The following is a 14,209-nucleotide window of genomic DNA, read 5'->3' on the forward strand; positions in this document are numbered from 1 at the left end:
GTATGAGGCCCAGCCCAGGTTGCTAGGCCAGTCTCCTGAAGCCTGTCCCAGTGCAGACAGCAGTGGTGGAGGGTCCTACCTCTGAGTCCAGCCAGGAAAGGGGCTGCTGGCTACACACCCAAGACAGAGAGGCATGGAGAGGGTTCCAGAACATTTCCATCTCTCTCTTTCCCAGGGATCCTCTTTCCCAGAGCAAATCTGCCCCTAGGCCTGGCTGGGCCTTAACAGGTTTGTCTGGTGGAAAGCTCTTCAGCTCAGTAAATCCCGAAAATCTAAAACCTTCCCCAGGGCTGAAGTGTTCTCAGTTTTAGCAGATGCCTCCCTGGTCCACCCTCGGTGGGGACAGACTCCAAAACCTCCCAGAGCCTGAGAACAGCCTCTTCAGAGCCTGAAACCTCTACCAGGAGAAACAAGCAGAGGCCTGGCAGGTAAGCTGCCCCAGGCCTGGTGGGGTGGGTTGGGGGAGGAAGGCTTGTCAGAGCCGAACACCTGCTGGCAACAAGCTCATGGCAAGTATTGTCATCAAAAAATAATGGCCATCATTATTATTAATTTTATTACCATGTAGGTGCCAAGGTAAACGAAACAGTCTTCCCTCACTTCCAAGTAGACTGAAAGCTGAGAGGCACCAAGAAGGTGGGGAGGGTGGAGACATGCAACACAGGAAGGATCTTAGCTGTCCTTCACAACCACTGACCTCACAGAGGACAGAGGCGCTCTAAGTTCACTGAGCATTCACTGTATGCTGAGTGCTTACACGGAACTCCTCAAGAACCACCACTCAGCCCAGTGAGATCCAAACAAATACTGTGTCCACTGTCCAGATGGAAGAACTGAGGTTCAGAAAGGTGAAATAACCTTCCTGAGAGCCAAGATTCAAACTCAGATCAATGTGACCTTTGCACTTAACCAGTCTGGGGACAACTCACGTGAATAGGAAATCTGTCTCAATAAAGGCCAGCTTGCAGCAGAGCTCTCTAAAGACCAGGAGTGGAGGAGGAAGCCTCCAATCTAGAAATCTCTGGTCATTCTGGGCATCAATGTCTGACCTCCCTCTGCTGGTAGTCAGAGCAGTTGAAATCAGCAAGTTTAGTTAGGAAATCAACAGTTTGGTGTGGCCCCTGGTCCCTGTTCCTCAGGAGCTCTGGGATTCACAGAACTAGCCCAGCATGTGAGTCCTGCTTCCCAAGGGCCTCCCTGTTGGCCTGGTGTCCTCAGCCTGGAAGCCACATGTCACCAACCAGCCACCACACTGCCCTTATAGGCAGGAAGAAACAGAGTTCCCATCCTGGCCTTCTGGGGCACCCACAATACTCAGCTGCTGGAACAGACCCCAGAGCCTGCCAGGTCACCCTCCAAAATGGGGAAGGGGTGCACGCCAGGCTCTAAGCCATTGCCTCACAAGGTGTGAGCAGGACTATGTTGCAGAAAGGTGGAGAAGGCTCCACTGTTTCTGCCTGCCCAGCATCCACTCTTCTTTCTTCTGGTAACAGCACCCCAATTTTCCTTTGGGGAACCACCATCCACCATTCTCAGAACATATGGACTGGGTGGAACTGATCCCCCAGCACTTTCTGGTGTGTGGTATATGATCAAGACTTGGCTAATCAAAGCAAAGCTCTGGGCACGATGACTGGTTTAGTGGTGGGCCTATAGCCAAAGCCAGGCCAATGAGATTCAAATGTTAAAAACTGAGTAAGATTCATTTCCATTTGGTGAGATGAATCATGGGGCTCCCAGGGGCCATCAGTACCATTAATGCAAGAGAGTCTATCTGGTGTCAAAGCCAAAAGCATCCTTGGAGCACCTGGAATAAGCTATACCTGAAGTCCACATAGATAAGTCAACCATTCCTCTTTGCTTAAGCCACTGTGAATTGGCTTCTGTCACTTGCATTTGGGCTATTTGTTACTGCAGCATAGCTCACCCTAGCCTGTTGAATACTGTCTTATAGAACACTGTGAGGATTAAATGAGATAATGCACAGTGCTTGTCTCTGTATGTGTGTTAGTTGCTCAGTTATGTCCCGACTCTGCAACCCCACGGACTATAGGCCACCAGGCTCCTCTGTCCACGGTATTCTCCAGGCAAGAATACTAGAGTGGGTTGCCATTTCCTCCTCCAGAGGATCTTCCCAATCCAGGGATTGAACTCAGGTCTGCTGCATTGCAGGGGGGTTCTTTACCATCTGAGCCTCCAGGGAAGCCCCACATGGTGCCTAAACTTGCGTAAATACTCAAATATTGACCGATATTATTATTATATTCCCTTTTCCTTGATCTCCAGGGGTACTTAAGCCTCACTGATTACAAGCAGAAAAAGGACCCAACCCCCAAGGACCCCTAGAGAACTGGGGTCATACAACACTTGCAGACAAGGACCTGACCTGTGGCGTGTGGCACATTCTGTGGCAACGTCTTCCAGGTGGAACTCAGCCCAGGGGTCAGGCATGTGCTTGGCTTTCTCGATTGCATGCTTCCAAGCTTCCTGCAGAAGCAAAGGGGAGAGTTAGGCTTCTGGGACAGTGCAGGCCAATTCCTCCCGCCATGCGATTTCCCAAGTGTGTCCAGCCTCTTGGGAGGCAGACAGCATTATTCAGTCAGAATTATAATCACCTATTATCCTTGTAGGAACACAGTTCCCAAAAGACCTCACAGGGACATAGCCTTCCCACGGCCAGAAGTGACCTGCCTCAACTATAAAACTGAAGAAAACGTAAGACGCATAGAAAACACATACTGCTTTGCTTGTTACCAAAGAGTTGAGAATGAAAATATTATTCCCCACCCCTTTGTTCAGATTGGAAGACGTTTTAACAGCTGGAAACCAGGAGTCTGACCAGGATGTGGGAAAATGAGTTCTCAGATACCGTCAGTGGGTATAAACCTTTTCTAAAGGTGGCCTGGCAATGTACTAAAATGGGAAAAAAATGTACTCCTTTATTTTTTTAATTAATTAATTTTTACTTTTGGCTGTGCTGGGTCTCTGTTGCTGCAAGCAGGGGCTACTCTCTAGTCGTGGTGTGTGGGCTTCTCATTGCAGTGAGTTTTCTTGTTGTAGAGCACATGCTTAGTACTTACGGTGCTCAGGCTTAGTTGCCCTGCAGCATGTGGGCTCTTCCCAGACCAGGGATCGAACCCCTGTCCCTTGCACTGGCACACAGATGCTTCACCACTGGGCCACCAGGAGAAGTCCCGATATTCCTTTATTTTGATCCAGCAATCCTATATCTAGGAATGTACCATACAGGAAAACAAACATAGGGACTTCTCTGGTGGCCCAGTGGTTAAGAACAAATCTGCCTTCCAACACGAGGGACCGGTTGGGGAACTAAGATTCTACGTGCCAGAGGGCAACCAAGCCTGCGTGTCACAACTAGAGAAAGCCTACGCACCACAAGGAAGAGTGCATATGCTGCAACAAGGCCCAGATAATACAAAAAGAGAGAAAGAAATACAAACATAAGTGTGCACACTTGTGTACGAGGGGTATTGTGATTGTACCAAACTGAATTCAACCCAAATGTCTGTCTGTGGAGATTGGTTAATACACTTTGACTATATTCATTTAAAATGTGAAATAGCCCTGTGGTGAGAACTCTGGACTCTTACCGGGTCCAATGTCACTTTTTTATAAATATTCTATAAATCATAAATACACCCCATTTTACTGCCCCCAAGGAAATTTATAGACCATATAAGCTTCTCAATCTCAAGAGTATATCAAACTATGCAAAATATACATTGCCTTTTACATTAACAAAAGGCTAAATTCTCAGTTAATTACGAACAGATTCCCAGAAGACGTTCCAAGGTCCTGGGGTTCAGGACCACTTCTTGTGCAGACCTGCTCTTCCGTTCCAGGGCTTAGCATCCCTGCCCTCCACCCATCCAGTGCCTCAGTGCCCGCCACTGTTGTGCTGCCCCAAAACACGTGCCCCCAAATATTCAAACCCTGTTGAGAACTGGGCCTCTTGAGCACTAACTGGGAAAGATGACCAAGGCACGTGATGGAGAGAACTCACTGAGTATCAAAAGCATCACCGTATGGCCCCCCTTTTTGTTTTAAAAAGCTCATTTTACTGCTTTTATAATCCCAAGGTGGAATCCTTACCTTTCCCCTCCAAACAAACACTCTGACACTCAAACTGATAGTTATCCCCTCTCCATCTTTTCCTAGAGCTTGAACTTCTGCCTGACAGCCTCTACAGAATCCATGAGACCAAAACTCCCTTCCAGGCCACAGGTCTGAGCCACAGGAAGGGGCTGGATACTGTCTGGGCCAGGCAGATTCTAGACCTCCTCTTCCCACAACAGCCTCCCTCAGCCTCCCCGGCCAGCTCTTAGGAGCTCTTCCACGGACTTGGGTTCAAACAGGACAACTCCCCAGCCATGGCCCCACCTAAGCTCCACCCCTGGGAGCTGCTCAGAGGACAGGAGGTAGAGGGGCTGAGCTCATCAAGAAACTCACACAGAGGACTTTCCTGGGGGTCCAGTGGCTAAGAATCCGCCTTGCAATGCAGGGGACACGGTTTGATCCCTGATAGGGGAACTAAGATCCAACATGCCTCAGAGCAACGAAGCACATGATCCCACGTTAAGATCCAACACAGCCAAATAAATAAACATTAAAAAAAAAAAAAAGAAACTCACACATACAAGTACACACACACGCATAGCCCAGGGCCCCCTTACTGTGGCTTTCTAATCTCTGCAAAGTCTAAAACTTGGAAGCTTAATAATTCACACTTAATGAAAACTCTTGGGAAATGCAGAAGACAAGCAAAATTCAAATTTGCCACAGGCCATCCATTCAGAGCAACTGTTAACATCATCAATGCTTTGGAAATTAGTTCTTTTCCAGATCCCTTACGTGCATTTTTAAATAAAATTGGAATCACACTGCAGCTATAATTTACAGCCTTTCAGGAGAGTGTTCTGCATCTTCCTGTGCAAAGTGTTCTCCACTTTGCACAGGATCTTGGATCCAGTCTTTCCATGTCATACGTGCAGACAGGCTGGGCTGACCTCATTTTCCTTCCTTGGTTGTAGGATATAATATAATTGTATAAACGTACCTTAAGGTAGGGCTTCCCTTGTGGCTCAGCTGGTAAAGAATTCGCCTGCAATGCAGGACACCTTAAGGTACTCCTCAGATCTCAGTTGACGGCTATTCAGATTCTCTCTAATGATCTCTAGTATAAACAGTGCTGAAGAGAACATTCCCTTATCTATATCTCCGTGTGCTTGTGCAAGAGCTCAGTAGGACATATTTCATTGGAATGTAATTGCGAGACCACATTTAAAAATTAGAAGTTTGGAGTTCTCGTCCGAAAAGATTCTCCTAGGTTACACTCCAAGAAGCAGAGAACAAACCACTCAAATTTTTTGACACAAACATTACATCATGAATTTACAAGTTAGCTGTAACAGCTGCATAGTAATCCACTGCATGGGTTTATCATTATTGACTTAACTGTTCATTCACCTGTGGTTCTCCGCAGTGAGACTTTGAGCTTGTCACTGATTTTTCCCTATTATACATAACCCTGCAGCAGACATGTTTACAAGGAAAGCAGTTTCTGGATTTCTGTAATTTAAAAATGTGCCACAGTCCCCTCTTGTATTCCAGCCGCTGTGAATGGCAGTAACAGCCTTCTGATCCCCGCAGCTGCCAAGAAGCCCGCAGAGTTCTGTGTAGTCTGCAGGCCACCCTTCTGGGCACGTCAGGTGCCCTGTCCTCTTCCTGAGACACACGACTTTCCAAATGTACTTCTCTCAACAGGTGACTAAGACATGCCCTAAGCCACCTAACCGAGAAGGCAGTGGCACCCCACTCCAGTACTCTTGCCTGGAAAATCCCATGGATGGAGGAGCCTGGTAGGCTGCAGTCCATGGGGTCACTAAGAGTTGGACACGACTGAGCGACTTCACTTTCACTTTTTCACTTTCGTGCATTGGAGAAGGAAATGGCAACGCTCTCCAGTGTTCTTGCCTGGAGAATCCCAGGGGCAGGAGAGCCTGGTGGGCTGACGTCTATGGGGTCACACAGAGTCGGACATGACTGAAGTGACTTAGCAGCAGCAGCAGCAAGCCACCTAAGACAGGGCCCCTCAATCAATGAGGATTATCAACAGAAATTATCAACAGGCTGGGTACTGTGACACGAACCAAAAAAAGTCAAAGAAAAAAGTATTTAAGAATTGGAGGGCATGATATGTCACAAGGTCAAAATTATCCTTTAAAAAAAAAAAATCCAAAAAAGAATCAAGCCACACCTTACTGGCAACAGGTATGTTTAATGTAACTGACTTTTTTTTTAAGCACAATATAAAAAGTCCTGTACTAAGACTCAGTTCCCTGAGTTCTGGTTCCGGCCCACTGCTGACCCACTGGGGGAACTTCCATTTCCTCATTTACAAAAGACAGGGAAGAATGTTTTGACTACTAGTGGTCAATATCTTTCCTGTCCCCACCCCGGGGACAGACATGTTCCCACTAGAAATAGTGTCTCACTGAGCCCGGAGTGATCTTTAGAGGTGAACAAACTCAGCTGAGCTGAAATCACTAATCCTGTTTAATCCCATCATGCTAGGAAAAACAGGTGGTAACTGTGGCCTGCGGAGTGAGTGTTCTCAGACACTGTGAATGGAAGCAGGCATCACCACCTTTGAGGGCCATCTGCTTATGCTAGATGGTTGGCCAACAATAATGAACCCTCTTCACTGACTTCTGGCCCACCCATTCTGATCACCTACCAGGTGTGCCCAGCTGAGCCCCCCAAAGATGGCTGGTGGTCGTAACGCTATGTAACAGGCAAACACTGCAAACACCCTGCTCATCCACAGTGGGATGATCACACACACTTGGCAAAATCCTACGCAGCGTTAAAAAGATGATGGCACTGATAGGGGCAATCTCTAAAAGCTATTGTTTGGGTGGAAAAAAACAAAGTGCCGAGTAAAGCAAGCAGTATGACACCATTTACTGGTGGAGGAAATCACTAATCACTAGCTTTCTTAGACTCACAGACAGAGATCAGACTTGTGGGTGCCTAGAGGGAGGAGGCGGAGAAGGCAATGGCACCCCACTCCAGTACTCTTGCCTGGAAAATCCCATGGACGGAGGAGCCTGGTAGGCTGCAGTCCATGGGGTCACTAAGAGTTGGACACGACTGAGCGACTTCCCTTTCACTTTTCACTTTCATGCATTGGAGAAGGAAATAGCAACCCACTCCAGTGTTCTTGCCTGGAGAATCCCAGGGACAGGGGAGCCTATGGGTGTCTATGGGGTCGGCACAGAGTCGGACACAACTGATGCGACTTAGCAGCAGCAGTAGAGGGAGGAGGGGAGGAGAAGGATGGAATGGGACTTTGGGGTTGGCAGATGCAAACTAATACATTTAGAATGGATGAACGACAAGGTCCTACTGTATAGCACAGGGAATTATAGCCAATCTACCGGGATAAACCATAACAGAGAAGAATATATATATAAAAAAATGTATAGTCACTTTCCTGTACAGAACTGGTTAGCACAACATTGTAAATCAACTATACTTCAATAAAATATATACGTGTGTGTGTATGTGTGTGTGTGTGTGTGTGTATAAAAATAAATAAATATAAGGGCTTCCTTCATAGCTTAGTTGGTAAAGAATCTGCCTGCAATGCAGGAGACCTGGGTTCAATTCCTGGGTCAGGAAGATGCTGTGGAGAAGAAAATGGCAACCCACTGCAGTATTCTTGCCTGGAGAATCCCATGGACAGAGGAGCCTGGCAGGCTACAGTCCATGGGGTAGCAAGAGTTGGACACGATAAACCACCACCACTGTGTGTGTGTATATATATACAATATATATATATAAAATACTATCAGATTTCTAAGGATGTGTGTGTCTGTAGATATATATAAAAACGTACATTTATATATAAATGTATTTTAAAAGATCTGAAAATCGTACAGCACAGGGAATATGGCCAATATTTATAATGACTTTAAGTGGAGTATAATCTACAAAAATACTGACTCACATGTTGTACATCTGAAATACAATATTGTAAATGAACAATACTTTAATAAAATGTTTAAAATAAAATACATTTGAAAGGTCTGAAAAATTATTTACACTGAGCTGAACAATGGTTGTCTCTGGAAACAGAACAGGAATAAGAAGTTGAACGAGGTGAATTCAGCTTCATCTACGTTGTCTGCGTTTTTTTACCATGAGAACGTCTTCAGGCATCACAGGTGTAAGTCAACGTTAATAAACCAAGATCACTGGATTAGATGATCTCAAGGTCCGGACAGCTCTAACATTCTCTAGTTGCAAAGATCCTAAAACTCAGTTGAGTGGACTAATTACTCTTCTATAAAACAGAGGCCTAGGGGTTTTCATAAAGAGGGAAACATAATCCTGGAAAGAGAACAAAATGACTTTGGTTCCTCAAAGCCTACGAGTACAAAGTAAAAATAAATAAATACAAATATAACGATAATAAAAAAACTTCCTGCTGTGTGGGTAATGTGTTTGTACAAGCAATGTTATCAGCTACTGCTGCTAGGCTTTTTGTTTTTGTTTTTTTTTAGTATTTACTGACTGAGCCAGATCTTAGTTGTGGCACTCCGAATCTTTAAGTTGTGGCATTCTAACTCTTAGATGGGAAGGTGGGATCTAGTTCCCCGCCCAGGGATCTAACCCAGGCCCCCTGCATTGGGAGCACAGAGTCTTAGCCACTGGACCACTAGGGAAGTCCCTATTGCTGCTGGGTTGCTTTTTAAAAAAGATTTATTTAAGTTTTTGGGCTGCGCTGGGTCTTCGCCGTTGTGCTCAGGTTTTTCTCTACTTGTGGTGACCGGGGCTATTCTCAAGCTGTGGATGTGCAGACTTTTCACGGCGGTGGCTTCTCTTGTTACGGCACCCAGGCTCGGGAGTTGTGGCTGAGGCGCCCTATGTGTGGGCTGGGCAGTTGCGGTTCACATGCTTAGTTGCTCCTCCACAGGTGGGATCCTCCCAGACCTGGGATTGAACTCATGTCCCTTGCATTAGTGGGCAGATTCTTAATCACTGGAACACCAGGGAAGGCCTTTTTTAAAAAAAATTAATGAAAATGTTATTCTTACCCTATTTTACTCCCAGATATTACCAAAGAAAAAGGAAAACCTTTGTTCACTCAAACTTATATGTTGGAATGGCCAAAAACTGTTCAGGTTAAAACCCAAACTTTTTGGCCAATCAAATATGATTTGTTTTCTTATCATTGAGTTTTGAGAGTTTTCCTATATATTCTGAATATAAGTTCCTTTATCAGATATATGACCAGTAAATATTTTCTCTCCATCTATGGCTTGTATTCTCATTCTCTTAATAGTGTTTTTTTTCAAAGAGCAGAAGTTTAAAATTTTGAAGTCCAACTTACATCAATTTGTTCCTCTATGGACCTTGCTTTTTGTGTCATCCAAGAAATCTTTGCCTTACCTGTATTCACATAGGTTTTTCTCTATCTTTATTTTTAAATTTTATTTTACTGAAGTATAAATGAAATTGTAGATAAGCTGACTTACAATTTGTGTTAATTTCTGCTGTACAGTTAAGGATTCAGTTATACACACATACATTCTTTTTCACATTCTTTTCCATTGTGACTTAGAACAGGATATTGAATAGAGTTCCCCGTGTGAAGCTTTGTTCTTAAAACAACTGCTACATTCACTAAGTGTTAGTCTATCAGCCATGTCCGACTATATGCGGCCCCATGGGCTGTAGCCCACCAGGCTCCTCTGTCCATGGGATTCTCCAGGCAAGAATACTGGAGTGGGTAGGCATTTCCTTCTCCAGTGGATCTTCCTGACCTGGGGTTGAACCCAGGTCTCCTACACTGTAAGGCAGATTCTTTACCTTCTGAGTCATTAGAGTGAGCATTAAAAGAATGTTATAAAATGTTTTTTTGCCCATCATCACTTCTGTAGCCTTATTTGCCTCTCCTGACTAATAGTAAAAAAAACTTAAACCACAGCCAAGGGCAAATAAAAGAAGCGGGAAGAAGTGGGGATGCACAGTCACGCTTCGTGATGGGAAGAGGCCTCTGTGCTGTGTGGCTGCCCCACTCTGGGCCACATGCATTTAGAGGTTTCGTGCAATTTCCATGGAACCCAGCATTGACTATAACAGCAAAGACTTGAAACTTCCTCAGGGTCCTACAAAATAAAATGCTTAAAGAAACAATGGGCTGCCATGGGGCCACTAAAAAAATAATGGACTAGATCCACATCTACTGATGTGGAAAAATATGCATCATTTCTTGTTTGCTGAGGAAAAACTATTATTAGAAAGCATACATGGCATAATCCTGTTATTGTAAGAAAACGTCCCTGTTTATTTAGTTGTGTCTGTATATTGAAATACACACTAAGATCTTAATAGCAACTGTATCTGCACTTCCATTTTTTTCTGTAAGGAACATACATTACTTTTATAAGTAACCAAACAAATAAGTATAAAAGAAACAAAGTTAAAAATCCTCAAGGAATCTTTGTTGAAAACAGTAGCTTCATCTCCCCTGACCAGTGGGATTCAGAGAGGACAGGATGAGAAGGGTGGGAACAATAACCAGCAAAGTCATAACACTCCCTACGATTACGAAATGCCCTCTTCTCCTGGAAATCCTTCCTCAGACAGCATCCTGGCTGGCACCTCATGACAACCTTGCCAAGGAAGGACAGGCGGGTAAGTTAGTTTTCTGATCCACTGATGAGGTACCCGAGGCTCAGGGAGGATGGAAGTAACTCATCCACGGACCTGCAGCAACCGTGAAATGGCAAACCCAGGACTCAAATCCAAGCCTGTCAGGCCCCAGTTGCAAGAAGGTGGACCAAACAGAGTTATCACATGCCAGCCACTCCATTCCCAAGTACCTACTTGACAGAAATGAAAACATGCCCACACAAAGATTTGTGTAGCATTATTCGTAACAGCCAAAAGGGAGAAACAACCAAAACGTCCATCAGCTGACAAATGGATAAACAAAACTGGTCTATCTATCATCAATAAAAAGGAATGCGGTACTGACACACACTTCAACATTGATGAGCCTTGAAAACACTATGCTGGAGCTTCCCTGGTGGCCCAGTGGTGAAGACCCCACGCTTCCAAAGCAGAGGGTGTGAGTTCAATCCCTGGTCTGGGAACTAAGATTCCACGTGCCATGCAGTACAGCCAATAAATTAATTAATTAACAGATTAAAAAAAACACAACAATAAGTTTGTGAAAGAAGCCAGACACAAAAGGTCACATATCACATAATTCTATTTACATGAACTGTCCGAAGAGGCAAATCTATGGAGACTGAAAATACGCTAGTGGATACTGGGGTTTGTGTGGAATAAGGATATGGGGGGCAGGTGGTGGCTAAGGAGTATGGGGTTTCTTTTAGGGTAATGAAAATGAGCTAAAATTAGTTGTGATGTGGATGCATAACTTTATAAACACACTAAAAGCTACTGAATTGAACATTTTATTTATTTATTTTTTGAACTGAACATTTTAAATTGGTAAATTGCATGGTATGTGAACTATATTTCAGTAAAGCTTCTAAAAAACTACAAAATAAAGTTAAAGAAGGGGGACCCCCACTAATGAATATCTAGCATATTTCTATAAAAGGTCATGTGCTTCAAAAAGATGAGTCCCTCCAGCCAGGCTTGACTCTCCTCAGCCTCTTCCCGTTTTCCAGACGCCAGGTCACCGATTGCCAGAAGCAATCTCTTTTTGCTTCCACCACCCAGCAGGCCCTTGTTTTGCTGGAAGTCCAAATCTTTGTGGACCCAGGACACAGCTAAGATTCCCCTTCCAATTCTGCATTCCCAGAGCAGTGGGCGGAGCACCAAAATGGTCACCAGCTCTTTGTACGCACAGAGCTTCCTGAGGTCAGTGGCCAAAACCTGCCAGGCGAGGGCCTTCCAGGGTTCAGGTGAGCACGGACACCTCTCTTCCCAGTGAGTCATCAGACGTTCATCTACCTCCTTCTGGGGTGATCAGTGTACTTTGACCAAGCTGCCAGAGCCACCCTGGGTGGGTTCAAAGTATCAGTTTAATCAGAAGGGCGTGGGAAGCAGGCGTGCCCATGTATCATGGGAGCACCAATGCCAGTGCAACCTCTTTGAAGGGCAATGGCCAATGCTCAGCCAAGTTGAAACCCACGAACGTTTTCTCCAGCCATTCCACCTCTGGGGATTTAGCCTGCAGGTGAACCCTGTGTAGGCACCAGGGCACACACACACATAAGAGACACAAATAAGAGATGCTTCTGGAAGCACTGTTTGTGGTGGCAAACGCTTAGAAATGACCTTCACACCGACCCATGAGGGACTGGCTAAATATATGACAGTGCTTGCAGATAATGTCAAGATATTCAGCCATTAGAAAACTAAAACAAAATAAACAAGACCCAGAAGGATGGTATGGGGAGGGAGGAGGGAGGAGGGTTCGGGATGGGGCACACATGTATACCTGTGGCGGATTCATTTTGATGTATGGCAAAACCAATACAATATTGTAAAGTTAAAAAATAAAATAAAAATTTAAAAAAATAAATAAAATAAACAAGACTGCATAAGCATACTGCACTCATGAAGGGCGCCAAGCAATTATAATCTCAGAACCTCGGGTTTACTATATGTCAAAACATCAATAAGAGGACTGCTGCACAGATTCAATGAGTTGATATGAGTAACCGCATAAGCAGGCCTGCCCGACCCACAGAACCAGTTATGTAAGTTCTAGCTGATGTCAGCTCGTATGTGCTAATATGGGAAGACGGCACAGGAGTGCAAAATAACATTTCTGCGAAAAAGACAAGGAAGAGATTCACATATGTACATACACTTATATTCACAAGAACATTTCTGGAAGGACATTCTCCAGGGAGACAGGGTGAGAGGTGGGAGGATTGCTTTTCACTGTTAATCATTTGTCCAAGTTGAATTCTTTCTACAGAGTAGGTATATTATTTACATATTATAAAATATATATATTTCAAAGTTTGCTCAGATATACATATAGGAGATTTATTATAACACTGTAATAGAAAAAAAGGGGAACAACCCAAGTGTCCCTCAAGAGGAAGGGCTTCCCTGGTGGCCCAGACTGCAATGCAGAAGACCTGAGTTTGATCCCTGGGTTGGGAAGATCCCTTGGAAGAGGGAACAGCTACCCATTCAAGTGTTTAGGCTTGGAGAATTCCATGGACAGAGGAGTCTGGCAGGCTACAGTCCATGAGGTTGCAAAGAGTCGGACATGACTGAGTGATGGACTGGCTAAATAAACCCCTGTATATCAAGTGATGGAATCCAACTTAATTCACTAAAAAAAAAAAAAAAAGGTGATCTCTATGTTTTGATAGGAATAATCTCCAAGATATTCTCAGACCAGGAAAACAATTCTTTTAAATACAAATTTCCACTTCATTAAAAAACTGAAAACATACTATATGCTACATATGTTAATGCTAGAAAATGCAGACATTGTGAAACAGAAGCAGAAAAGGATTAATCCCATCCAAAAATAATTTCTGTTGGCATCTTGATGTACTTTTTTTTTTCCTCTTCTACAAACTTTATTAGAGTAATTAAAGGGAAGTTAGAAAAAAGCCCAAGTCTCTTCCAAACAAAATGTCACATATAAATGATTTTGAATTATTGGTAAAATATCGGGAATATATTTTAGAGCAAATGTTTTATATTATATGAGTAAATCCGATTAGTAAAAGAGGGTCATTCAGAGTTAGGAAAAAAAATTGAATGAGAACTATGAATAACAAACAAAAACATTCAACAAAACAAGATTACAAAAACATATATTACCATATGCATACATACATAAACATACATCTATGCATGTGAAAAACAACATATATATACATACTGTGAGCAAAAATTGGAAGAAAAAATATGTCCATGTAAAAGCACTTATATAATATTGTACACAGAGACTTGATGTACTTTCTTTTAGGGTTTTGCTCTGTGTGTGTGTGTGTGTGTGTGTGTGTGTATTTACAGAGCTAAATCATGCTCTATACCCTGTTCTTTAAAATCAACTCCAGAATGGAAGCACTTTCCCATGTTATGATACATCCTCTATAAACATCCTTTTGTTGGCTGTCGGATATTCTACCCAAGGCAGGGCCCCCTGAGCGAGTCTGCTACTACCCTC

General features: G+C 43.9%; 1 protein-coding gene across 6 annotated transcripts in view; it reads right to left on the bottom strand.

The window, feature by feature from the left end:
• The window catches only part of EEF2K (eukaryotic elongation factor 2 kinase), a 71,797-nt gene that overhangs the window by 34,620 nt on the left and 22,968 nt on the right, over window positions 1-14,209 (bottom strand). For all 6 annotated transcript variants that reach the window (XM_070362660.1, XM_070362657.1, XM_070362661.1 and 3 more), the window contains one exon: window positions 2,387-2,487. In XM_070362660.1, coding sequence (XP_070218761.1) covers window positions 2,387-2,487 — 101 coding nt within the window. The remainder of the gene's footprint in view (window positions 1-2,386; window positions 2,488-14,209) is intronic.

Source organism: Bos mutus, chromosome 25 (genome assembly GCF_027580195.1).
Source record: "Bos mutus isolate GX-2022 chromosome 25, NWIPB_WYAK_1.1, whole genome shotgun sequence".
NCBI classification, from domain to species: domain Eukaryota; kingdom Metazoa; phylum Chordata; class Mammalia; order Artiodactyla; family Bovidae; genus Bos; species Bos mutus.